Genomic DNA, 12,312 nt, shown 5'->3' with positions numbered 1-12,312 from the left:
AAAAAAATATTCAAATCTGTAAACTATTTACTTTAAAACTCTGAAGACGATAACTTGGTTATCGAAACGAGCGTCAAACAATGTAATTGTGAGTGTTAGTGTAGTGTAAACAGTATAAATATCGCCAACGGTTCCAGAAATTCCAACTGAATCTTCAAAGTCAAGTCTAAAGGCTGAGCTGCTCCATAATGAAACTAAAATTTCATAAAAATAAAAAAAACTTATGAAAAATTTTTGGGCAACTACAGATCTCCTTAATATTTTGATCCCATCAAAAATATAATCAATGCATATTATTAATTGGGATGTAATATGTCCTTGAAAATATCCTTTTCACATTCCCACCTAGTTTTTCTGGAAAATATGGGTGCGTCCAAGGAAAATGGGAATCGGTAATGTTTGCAAACTACTGTAATTGAAAGACACTCCGAATATGTGAAACAGTCCAAGAAAACATATTTTTTTAGTGCTGAAGTTTCATAAATACTTTTTTCAAAACAATAAATTTCTTTCTAACAAAAATGTGACGTGATTCAAATTTGTTTTTTCACCTTTCTTATTTACTATTTCTACGAGGAAAAAGTTGACAATTTTTGTGTAATAGACAGATGTTGGTTTAATAATAACTTAACTGTCATCTACACTTGAGATATTTTCAGTTCACACCTGTACAGTTGAATTACCTTGTACATTGTTTAAATTTTTATCACTACCTGAAAACTCTATCAAAGAAGTTAATTCCGATCCATTTTAATTAATAATTTTAAATGTTTCATTATCAAAATTGAATTATTTTTTATATTTTATATTTTATCTAAGGATAAAATTGTACCATGACAATTTTTGGAAAGTTTGAGGAGTACCGAATAATATTTTTGGTAGTAAATAAAAATTTACTTTCAAAAACAGTTTTCACATAAACTCATTTTTACTATTGTATGAATCACATATATAATAAATTATAATTCAAGTATAACAAACCCAAATATAACTACATTTCCACAACACTAAAGTTCATAAAAAATTATTTCTAGTACATATAATAAATATTATTTGCAAGTATATTAGAAAAATATTAGTCTTGCTTCTGACGGAGTTTGTTCTATGGGGCAGTACGGACATTTCATTCTGTAAATGAAAATCATACAAATAGAATATTAAATTAATTATAATATAGATAGTTGATAATTAATATAATAGAATAGAACATTTTATCAACAAAGTTTGCTTCACGGTCACAGCAAAATTTTTAAAATAAATCTTATGTATCATAATATTTTTATTTTAATTTTATACTTGTTACTAAATTTAGTAAAAATGCTATGAGAAGAAAATTAAAACGTGAGAGTCATAACCACCACCAAATAAAATCGGTTTTACAGACAAACCACCATTAATCAAAATTTAAGACCTTTTGCCAATTTAGAATAATTTGAATGAATCCATATGTTTGTCATGTTTCACACTGTACAGCCAGCAGAAGTATACGCTAGTGTAACTGAATACATCAAGATGCTTCATCTGTACTATGAGCGCTGGGGTCACATGGACAATCTCCACGTCAGTTCAAAACTTGATTCTGAGCTAGGTGTCAAGGTACCTGGTAATCACGAAATCTACGAACCATATCATTTTAGTAAGGCACAGCAGTTACCGTTTGAATGCTCCGTTCTGCTGGAATAAGACTTTTGCTGATTTTATGATTGGTTTGGGATTTCAGCAAAGCCGCGAGGATCCTTGTGTGTATAATCTGCATACTGATCATCGTTGATGATAAGTTAGTGGCTGCAACGAGCCAGTCAATATTGGACTCATTCATTGGACAACTGCGCTCTCGATTTGAGATTGTTGCAAAAGAAGTTCAATTTTTTCTTTGGCTTGACATTGATCGATTCAATATGGAAGGATGCAAACCAGTACTCACACCAACGGAAAAACTTACTGCTCATGAACCAGGGAAAGTTGATGATCGAATCAAATCTTAATTTAGGGCGTTACGTAACCGTCCAATATTGTAAGGTGAACAAAATCTTCGACGAGCAATTGCACACGAATCATTGGCTTTGATTGCAAACACACATTGTTCACCTATTCACTGCGACAACAACCCCCGCCCTTTTGCGCTCAATGGTTATGGGAAAATTCGAAATTCAAATCCTAATTCTGCCACCAGGCACCCTTTATAATGGTACTTACTTATTTCCATTACATAACTTATTTAGAGCATCACGAGATATCACGTGGCCACATATTAACCTCATAGGTGGATTGTATTTTGTCGATTGTTGCCTCAAAATTGGGCAAGCAAACATTGAGTGGTATTTGTTTTCATTTCCCAAATCAATTTCAATCTGTAACAAAAAATATACATAAATATACGTTGCCCATTAAAGTAAAAAAGTTTTTCATTTAAGAGGTTTGGGAACCCAAATACCACTAAATATGATTATGGGTCAGGTGGTTGCTTAATTGGATGGTTAACCTAAAATCCACAAGTAGAAGTTATCTGATCTATAAAAGTACATGGCTAGAATTATTAAATAATATTTGAGGTTCTAGCCACAAGTTACAGATAAAAAGACATCTGACAAAATAAATGTAACTATAGTTAATAACTTTGTTGGCAAAAACTACAACCAATGGGGGTGTCAGAATGTTGAATTGTTGTTTGAAAGCTAAACCATGAGACATGGATCTCCAAAAGCTAAAACGATATAAGTAGAAATCTGACAAAAAAAGATGCAATGTTTTGAATCACATCCGTAATGGATCTATACCAAATTACTTTAATATAGAATAGCAAAACGTCTTAGTTAATAATGAACAAACTAAACTGAATATACATTCGAAACTAAGTAAGATGATCATCCATGGAATTTTTCATCAGTAAAAAATCGAACCCAATGACTTCATTGCTAAACATTTATCAAAAATTGAAAATTTTGCCAGAGAAACAAGAGGAAAATGTCATCAGTGATGTAGCAATAAATATGTGTTGATGCTAGATGCAAAAGAAAAATATTTAACTGACTGGAACGGCTCTTACAATCACGTCACTGAATAGAAGTAATGACACAAAAAGGAAACCACAATCACCTATAACTGTAATAAGAAAGGGCGTGTGTCAAAAAAGTACAGAGCTCCTCATAAGAATGGTTCTAAGAAACTAGTCAAAAATAATAAAACTGCATTCAATGTTGAAACTTGCACTGAACTGAATATATATTACTAAGTGGTAAGTCAACTGTGTCTGCTCTGCATAGCCTAAAGAGGAAAATGGAAAAAACTACATAGTTAGCACTATGTGCCTTTTCCAGCACACTAAGACACCCAACCCAAGACAAGAAATCAAACTATGCAATGATTATTCCAATCCTAAATAATCACAATATCAATCTAGGTAATAAAGGAATTATTGCAAAGCTACGAGAAGGATGCCCACAATGATCATTAAGTCTATCAATCACTTACAAAGACAACCAACACGGGATATGACGTCTGCGGATACATAATCGAGGAAAATAATGTCTAAAAACCAAAATGAAGCACTACATTTAGAAATCTATCTTACGACCTATCATAAATTAGGAAGCTTTTATATGGGAGCACAAAAACAAATGGGGGAAACAACCCTGGATAAGCTGCAGTAACAGGCATGATAACAACATGTTCCAAGGAAGCACTACAAGTCATTTTATATTTGGGCCATTCCATATGAAATCAACAAACTAAAATAAAAAAAAAATACTTGACCACCTCAGAATTTGATGAAATTTGGTATGAAAGTTGTCCTGAATTGTTTTTCAAATATCTTGCACAGTTTCAGAATTACGGCTATGTAATGTTTCTCCAAATTCACCAAAAAAATGAAACAGAGATATTTTGAGAAAACCATTGCTTTTGTCCTAATTCAGCTGGAGAGATGAAAGTCATTTAACTCAGTTTTAAATGCTCTTTCTTTTGATTTTCTCAAAAAGTGCATTTTTGAAAATTTTCAAGAAATTCTTATAAATAGTTTATACTTTTGCTGAGTGATTCTGAAAATTTCAAAGTGGGAGGATGTAGTTAGATAATAATTTGTAAAAAGGATATTTTATGAAACTATTACCTACTACAGATTTCTTCACTATATTTACTAAATTAACATCAATTAACAAAATAAAATTTTTAACATTATATCTTAGACAAAAGTTATTCAGAACTTGATGATTTGTGAAGTTTTCAAGACTTCTTCTACATAATACCTTCCTGTAGGAGTGGTGGGATCAATTTAACACAGTACATTTGTCAGTGTTATCAAAAATATATCTTGGATACGAAAATGGTAACAAAGAACCACTTTCGGTCATATATAGCAGTTATATATTCACTAACTTTTGTCGTTTGTGGTTTTTCGGGGCATTTTTGGATGGTCACTGTTTCCTCTGTTGTTTCTAGAGAATATTTTTACATAAATCTTTGATATACTTGAATTTGCATTGATGTGTTCTCTTAATAGTTATTGCTTGGCCAAAACAGTTATTCAAAAATTTCTAAGCCTCAATCTTGTATGAACAAGGTGAAATTAATGCCAGATAAATTTTCGACTACCCATTCATAATGTTGGATAGGTGTTAAAATTTGATAGTCATATGGACTTTGTAGGCTTGCTTTGCTCCCAACTCAATCACATGGTGTTATTCCATGGACAGTAGTGGAAAATGCCATTCTACCTCTACACCAAAGTCTTGCTTATGATAACATAAGTTGCTACAGTTGTTCCTATTTTTTTTTCATTTATGTCATGAATTCGACTAGTTTTTTCTGGATGTATTCACGGAAATTACAACAAAACTTAAATATTTTAGTTTATTATTTTTTCTATAATAAATCACAAATGGGTGTATTGTCATATGATCATTTGCTCAGTAGAAACATTGATCTTCGTCCTAAATGACAATATTATAGTTTTCGGAGAAATCTAGAGTTACCACAAACTCAGACTCTTTAAATATTTTCTTTTTTATCTTTAATGAATGATGAGTGCTACTTTGCATTAAAATCATGCTTTTTTAAAATAGTCATTTTGTCACAGAAAATATTTATAAAATCCTAGATTTCTGTTTCGAGATTGTAACGATCAACAGACACCCAGCACTGAAGTAGCACTTGAGCAATCTGTACATTCACTTGTATGACAATTACTGTTTCGTGGATTACATATAATTTTTGTCAAACAGTTTTTATTTGTTCAATTGTCAAAGCTCCTAATTTTGTATTTTCTGGGAGATGATTATGCAGACACAGACAGAATGTGTACCACTCCGGCCTCCCAATTTGCAATGTTCTGGTCGAAGCTCAGCAATTTTTAGAAAACCTATTGTAATATCTTTATTATTCGTTTGGACATTTTTGTTAATTTCATTTGAAAAATCATCTACAGTCAAACAGTCCTCAATCATATAACACAAACAGAAGAAAGAACTGAGAGTGAGCCGTCTCACCTTGACTGCAACAGACTCTGCTGATTGATATTTAAGAATGTCTCCTTAAAAATACATTATAAAGTTATAAAAACTATTTCCAACTTAATAAATAAAAATAGACATTATTTTGTAAATAACTAAATTGTTGTCTTAAAGGAAACACTACTAAGTACATAATTAATTATTTACTTGAGTAAAGTTAGGGTACATTATATTAAACTTATACAAAAAATTATAAAACACCCTTTTTTAGAATCATTGTTTAACTATAAACCCATTAGCCTCCCTTTTTGAAATTTTTAGAATCACTTACCAAAAGTATAATCTTTTCATAGGAATTTTTTGAAAAAAGAAAGAACACTGGAAACTGAGTGTGTGTATTTTGGAAAACTTTACATAGCCGTAATTTTTAAGCTGTTTGAAATATTTAAATAAAAAATTGACCTTTTGCTTAATCTCTATGAGGACAAATTGTCATCTCAAATTTCTATAAATTCTGAAGGGGTCAGGTTTATACCCCATGTTGATTTAATATAGAATAATCCAGTTTTTAAGTCCTTTATAGAAAGTGAATCAACAATGTGAGAAATAAAAGCATCCAAGAAACAGAACACAAAGTTTGGCGACCTAAATGAGTATCTAAGCATCCTAAAAAAGTGATACTGTTATGAATATAATGGCTTTCAAATTAGGCTTTATCAAGAGGTTAATAATTCCACAGTAATGAGCAATGCAGAAATTGCATTTCCACGAGGCTGATGGCTCGAAAATGGAAAATGGTCAAGTAGGAGCAAGCATACACAGCCCGAGAACCAACCCCCACTATATAATAGATATAAGTAAATTTACTTTAATTTTTTTATCCTTATATATCCAGAAAACTATATACTTACAGGTAATTCATCTTTTCCATTCCAAATACCGCTAACTTGTCGCTGCATCATAACTTGTTTTATATTGAGCAAAGCCGGTATGGCAGTACATCCCGCATTGACACAGGTGGTCAATGGACTGTTCATGCAAACACCCAACAATTGACATGCTTCACGTAAAAATAGTTCACATATTTCTATCCACAGTTCCTGATCCAGAAGGCAACTATATGGTGAACTGTTAATGCCATTGGGGACATAAAGCAACATTCCCATCAGCATTTGAATTTCTGTAATAAAAAAAAATATTTGAAGTAAAAATTGAATTTAAGTACTAATTTTATGCAAACCACATCTGTTTCGTTAAATTTTTCAAGTTTATTTTTCGATTTTATCAACCTGTTTTATAAAAATTCTACAAAGAGAAGGAGAATGACTGCATAAACTGAAGGAGTCAATCATTAACATTTATAAAAGAAAACCTTAGGGTAATCCTAATCCAGAAACCCTGGGTTACAGGGACAAGGCAAATGACTTACCTGTAAAAAAACATTAAACTACTACATTAAAACAGAGATTCTGAAGTAGAAACCTCTCCATCCGTGTGAACTCGCACACCAAACAGGCAATACTTCACAAGAGGCTGTCAAAAGAGCATTAGACGCAAGAAGAGTAGTTAGGACAACCTCCTACACAACTAATATCTACTAGAACCGCCTGGGCAACACACTAAGCATTTTTCAAGCAGACATATATGCAAACAGGAGATCATCCTATCTAATAGCCTAGAAAAATTACAATGGATTGTGGGACACAACTGAGTGAAGGGAAATGAAATAGCTGATAAGCTCGCTAAAGCGATGGCAGACAAGCCCTTCATGGTAGTCGAACCCTTCTGTGGTATCAGCTAGAGAATAATGAGAGTAATGGAAAAGAAAGTAGATAGGAGCAAATTTATTGGGACAAGTTAAGGGTTTGAGACAGGAAAAGATTCTCCTGGGAAATTATAGCCAGAGGAGATCTTCTGAATGTATCAACCTAAGTAGAACAATCTACAAATACTAAAAGGAGTCATATTGGGGTAATGTTGCCACAACCAACACCTGATGACCCTAGACTCAGCAGATAATGAGGTGTGCAGATTTTGTTGCACAAAGGATGTAACCTCTATCCACATATTCGCAAAGTGTGAAACACTACAGAACTCCAGGAGCTTCACTACGCCTGGGAGCTTATGAAAGAAGATCTCTGAGGATGCTGCTGCAAAATAAATAAAAAACTGATTACATATTCTATACTACCCTGAATAGCCCTGAATAACAACCAAAATCAAAGGAGAATAAAAATATACAGTTTGAAGTAATATAAGTTATAGGACTTCCTCGTACTAATGGCACACCCTGCATATACAAGGTGTTTCTAGATTAATGCTACAAAATTCAGGAGGTGATTACTTTTATAAAATTAAGATGGGTCTTGTCTATAACAAAATTTCTTGAGCCCCCCCTTTCTGAAATATAACCCTTGAAAGGTGATGACTAAGATTGAGTTTTTTTTATACAATACTAGTAAAGCTAGAAACTTCAAATTATGTAATTTCTTTGCACTTGCAAAGGACTAATATTCCTTTTACATTATAGGGGGGTGAAATTAGGAATCCTCACTTTATTTCATATCAAAACTTTTTTTCATGAAATCAAATTATAACTTGAAATCCTTGTTTTATTTGAAAAATTATGTATTGTTAATTTTTTTCCCAAAACCAATAGCTGCAGAGAAAAACAACAAACATGATAATTTATAATTGAGTGGAAAACAGTGAAGGTGTAAAATGTAATACGATTCATAATAAATGCTGGAAATGGCCACCTCTACCTTGATTTTAATTACAACATGTCAAACACTATTGTTGTTGGTAGCCAATCGAAGTTTACTTGTAAGTATGTACATATTCAAAGCCGCTTATCCGAAACTGAAATCTTAAAAAGAAATTCAACCAACACTGGTCGTTTCCATATAGTAAGAAATGTAATTGTAGAACAAGCAATTTTTGATGAAATTTATGTACACCCGGAATTTTTCTCTAGAAAAATTTCCAACACCCTAAATATCAGCCATTCATCTGTGCAGAAGTTGCATCCTTTCCACATCCAACGGGTTCAAGCTCTTTAAACAAAAGATTTACCTCAATGAATTATTAACACACAAGATGAGAATCCTCATGAGATTAAAAAACACCAGTTTCAAAATGTTTTTTCGGTGAACTTATGGATTGGTATTGTAGGGGATAACTTAATTGGGCCACATTTCCCACCTCAGCCATTAAATGGAATATTTTATACCAGTTATCTCGAAAATGATCTCCCTGAACTACTTGAAAACATCACACTCAACATCAGACCGAACATACGGTTCATTATACTTCATTCGGACTGTTGGGCAAAATTTGGATGCAACATAACTCAACCATTGAATTGGTCGAGGAGGACTTCATTATTGGTCTCCTCGATCTCCAGAGTTAAATCATTGTGATTTCTGTTTATGAGGTTACCTTAAATCATTAGTCTACACCTCATATCTTTAAAAGTATCAACAATCCATGACACAGGCTATGTTCATGCATTTTGGCATTTTGGCTAGAGATGGTTATTTCTAGCATTTATTATGAATCTTATTATATACAAAGTCACACTAAAACCCATCGGGAATTATGGTATTCAACTATGTGGCACTACATCCAACTCCATTCTAGAAAGATTTCAATCAAAAGTACTCAGAGTTATTGAAAATGCTCCTTGATATGTACTCAACAGTGTTATCGCTTGTGACTTCCAAATCAAGCCAGTTAAAGAAGAAATATCCCCCTTCTCCCAAAAATATTTTTACCGCATGGAAACCCATCCCAACACATTGGCTCAACCTCTAAGGGTGATATCTCAGAAAGAGTTGGGCTGAAGAAATTTTGTTATAGGAAATACATACATAAAATGTAATGAAAACAAAAAATCTAACCTTTTTCATGTCTATACATAAACTTCCTGAAATGTAATCTTGCATAACATATAGCATCTGTTTGATATGATGAACCTTGACGTAAAATTTCAATGAATTTCAACCTATGTAACATGAATTCCAAAGAGGAATTTTGAGCTTCCAAATTGTCATGATGTACTGTTGCCCAAGCCAATGCTGGTTCGAGATCTTTATTTTTCAGTCTTTCTAGAATGTGGTTGATTTCGGTGAACGGTTCCTTTTCATGGGACTCTGGGGTTATAGAGCATTCTTGGGCAAGTTCGTCTGCTACATCGTGCATTCCTTGCCTAAAAAAGATAAAATTATACAATCCAAACAAAAATAAATTAATTTTTCAACAATAATATGTCCCCAAACACTATATTGAGAAAATACCTATAAAAATGTTGGCATATAACTTTATTTATGAGACTGATTTTTTCGGGATTATTGAACACTTCATCACGACTAGTTGCCGCAAAGTCTGCAGTGAAATTTCTATCAATAGCTTTTCCTACTTTTGATACCGTGCTATGTAAATCTCTGTGGTCTGTCGCCAATTTTGATATTGTCTCTTTTATTTTTGTCATATTCTGTTTCAAAATATCAGCTTGGACCTCAGTCAGAACATGATCATTGCCACCTGAAAAATATATATTTAGATATAATTATTATATTATTTTTAATCACTACAAATTTCAAAACCAAGTTTGAATAAAACATTGGCACATTAGTGCTAGAGACAACTGTGGATTTTTTTTAATAGATGATGAGCTTACTAAACACACTGTGTTCAGTATGAATATCACCAACGGTTCCCCAAATACCAACTTAGATTATTTGCTGATCAAATCCTCATCAAGGGTGTGTATCTAAGGGAGTCTTTATTATTTGGAAATACTTGTTAGATTGAATGTATTACTTAAGTAGAATATGCCCCTAGTTTAAATTTGAGAACTAGTTCAAGAATATTCTGTCGATACGTACAATATACGATTAAAAGGTAGTTCTGATGAAATTAACTCGAACAAACATCCTTCTAAATATTATATGACAATAAATCATCCAAATTCTCACACTGTATAATGAAAAAGAAATAATGCCAAAATATTTATAAGACAGTGTTAATAGATATCTCAAACTACCTAAATTTTGAACATTAAGAACAAAGTTTTGTTAAATTACTTCTAAAGAACATTTACTCCCATTATCCTTTTTTTGTTCAAATACAATTTCTAAATTTTTCAAATGCCAAATGACAATTTCAGAATAAGAGCTAATTATTCATTATATTCCTAGAAATTGAAATAATATACTAAAAGATTATTATTGTGAGAATAACAACTATAATATTTCAATAAAATACTTAGGATATTTGTTAAAAGTCATAATGGCATGTTTACCACCTGCTAACAACTTATTTTGTATTATGTAAATATTTATATATATTTATTATATATATATATATATATTTATTATATATATGTATATATATATAATAAATAAATAAATAGTTGGAAAGTTTAACAAAACTTGTGCATAGATATTTGCCCCAATGGCAACGTTAGTTACATCAGAGACATGTATACACCTAGATATATATAGGTCAAATGAATAATATAGCAATTTTAAGTAACGTATCTGTATATCCTATATATACATAAGAAAATAGGTATTCTATGTAGAAGTAAACAAGAAATATATTCAGAAATTTGCAATATACCTAATAAGAAGGATTTGAAAAATGAATAAACCTATTATTATTAAACAGTACGGAAAACTAGTTTCTAGTACACAAGAGAAAATTGTTGGATATTATAATGTAAGATAACTTTGTATACAAGGATAATTGTATACTTACTGTTATCATATTCTTCTTTCAAGGTTTGTAGTTGATTAACCAAATCAGAAAGGACTCTTTTTGCATGATCATTTATAGCACCAAATTTTACACAAACTTTATCAATTTCTCTTTCCACTGCTTGACAAGCTTCCATGTCTATTTTTCGTCTGGTTTGTTATCTTTTCTTCCACTCTTTTGTTTTGATGTGGCCTTTGGTTATAATGTATCATATGTTTGTAATCGAACACTCATAATCGATTCTATTTCTCGATTGTGGCCACTCTTCTATTTACTAATTAATCAATTTTGATAAATCTATAAAAAATACTTTTACCAGAAGCGATAGTCTTTGTTGAACCAAGCTAAACTCACATATAAAGGATACAAAAAATGGATGACAATCTAAAAGCTTTTATATGATTTTCAAAGCCCCAATTAAGAGCGTTTCTGATTGTTAAGTAAGCAGAATGAGATAAAGCTGCACACTAATCGTCTCGGTTATCAGCTTTTTCTGAATTATTAGTCCAGTGGCTTCAATTTAAAAATGATTTTTAATGACATTCAGAATAAGTTTTTATGTATAATTAGAGATGAGTCGATTCTCGATACCACCGATTTTGGACATTGGTATCGATATCGAGATTCATTCGCAAAAAGTTTTATGTATCGGTATCGTGAATCGAAAAATTTTTGGTATCGACTCTTTTTTATATATATTAAAATTTTTGTACTGAGAATCGAGATATTCAAATAATTCAATAATCGCATCTCCGGTTTGGAGCGAAAGAAACCATTCGAATTAGCTACGATTTTTCATGTCCGTGTAATACACTATTAAAAAATTTCAGAACAGTATTCGCAAAGTTGAGGTATCAAAATTCAATATTTCATACCTATCGCCTTAATTGACTGGTCAGAGAATTCAAAAAAATCAGTCTTAAATACGAAACGGTTTGCTTTTTTTAGTTTCATTGAATAATTTTTTATTTTATTTTAAGTCTAATTTAATAAAAAACACGCTTTACAGAATTATTGTTCGACATTCGACACTTTTTTGACCTTTTCCAATTTCCGTATACATTATACTTAGGATATCACGTATTTTTTATATTTTGAAATA

The 12,312-nt window shown here is 31.6% G+C and overlaps 1 protein-coding gene across 1 annotated transcript; it reads right to left on the bottom strand.

Moving 5' to 3' along the window:
- Positions 1 to 909: 909 nt before the first annotated feature.
- LOC130903934 (E3 ubiquitin-protein ligase RMND5A) lies at positions 910 to 11,674 on the bottom strand. The gene is made up of 6 exons (XM_057816333.1): positions 11,211 to 11,674; positions 9,746 to 9,992; positions 9,350 to 9,657; positions 6,359 to 6,627; positions 2,197 to 2,351; positions 910 to 1,128 (listed from the first exon to the last, which is right to left on the bottom strand). The coding sequence occupies exons 1-6, from the start codon at positions 11,344 to 11,346 to the stop codon at positions 1,065 to 1,067; spliced, it is 1,179 nt and encodes a 392-aa protein (XP_057672316.1). The 5' UTR covers positions 11,347 to 11,674; the 3' UTR covers positions 910 to 1,064.
- Between the last annotated feature and the right edge of the window lie 638 nt (positions 11,675 to 12,312).

The sequence above is a fragment of the Diorhabda carinulata genome, chromosome 2 (genome assembly GCF_026250575.1).
Source record: "Diorhabda carinulata isolate Delta chromosome 2, icDioCari1.1, whole genome shotgun sequence".
Lineage (NCBI taxonomy): Eukaryota > Metazoa > Arthropoda > Insecta > Coleoptera > Chrysomelidae > Diorhabda > Diorhabda carinulata.
The sequence above is the reverse complement of the archived record's forward strand: the minus strand, read 5'-3'. Positions and strand labels throughout refer to the sequence as shown.

What these genes read in the sequence shown, in the direction of transcription:
- LOC130903934 (XM_057816333.1), bottom strand. Translation starts at nt 11,346, where the DNA reads ATGGAAGCTTGTCAAGCAGTGGAAAGAGAAATTGATAAAGTTTGTGTA. An exon ending in ATATGCCAACATTTTTATAG is followed by an intron (nt 9,658 to 9,745) that starts GTATTTTCTCAA and finishes TATCTTTTTTAG; the next exon opens with GCAAGGAATGCACGATGTAG. An exon ending in ATGGAAAAGATGAATTACCT is followed by an intron (nt 2,352 to 6,358) that starts GTAAGTATATAG and finishes TTTTTGTTACAG; the next exon opens with ATTGAAATTGATTTGGGAAA.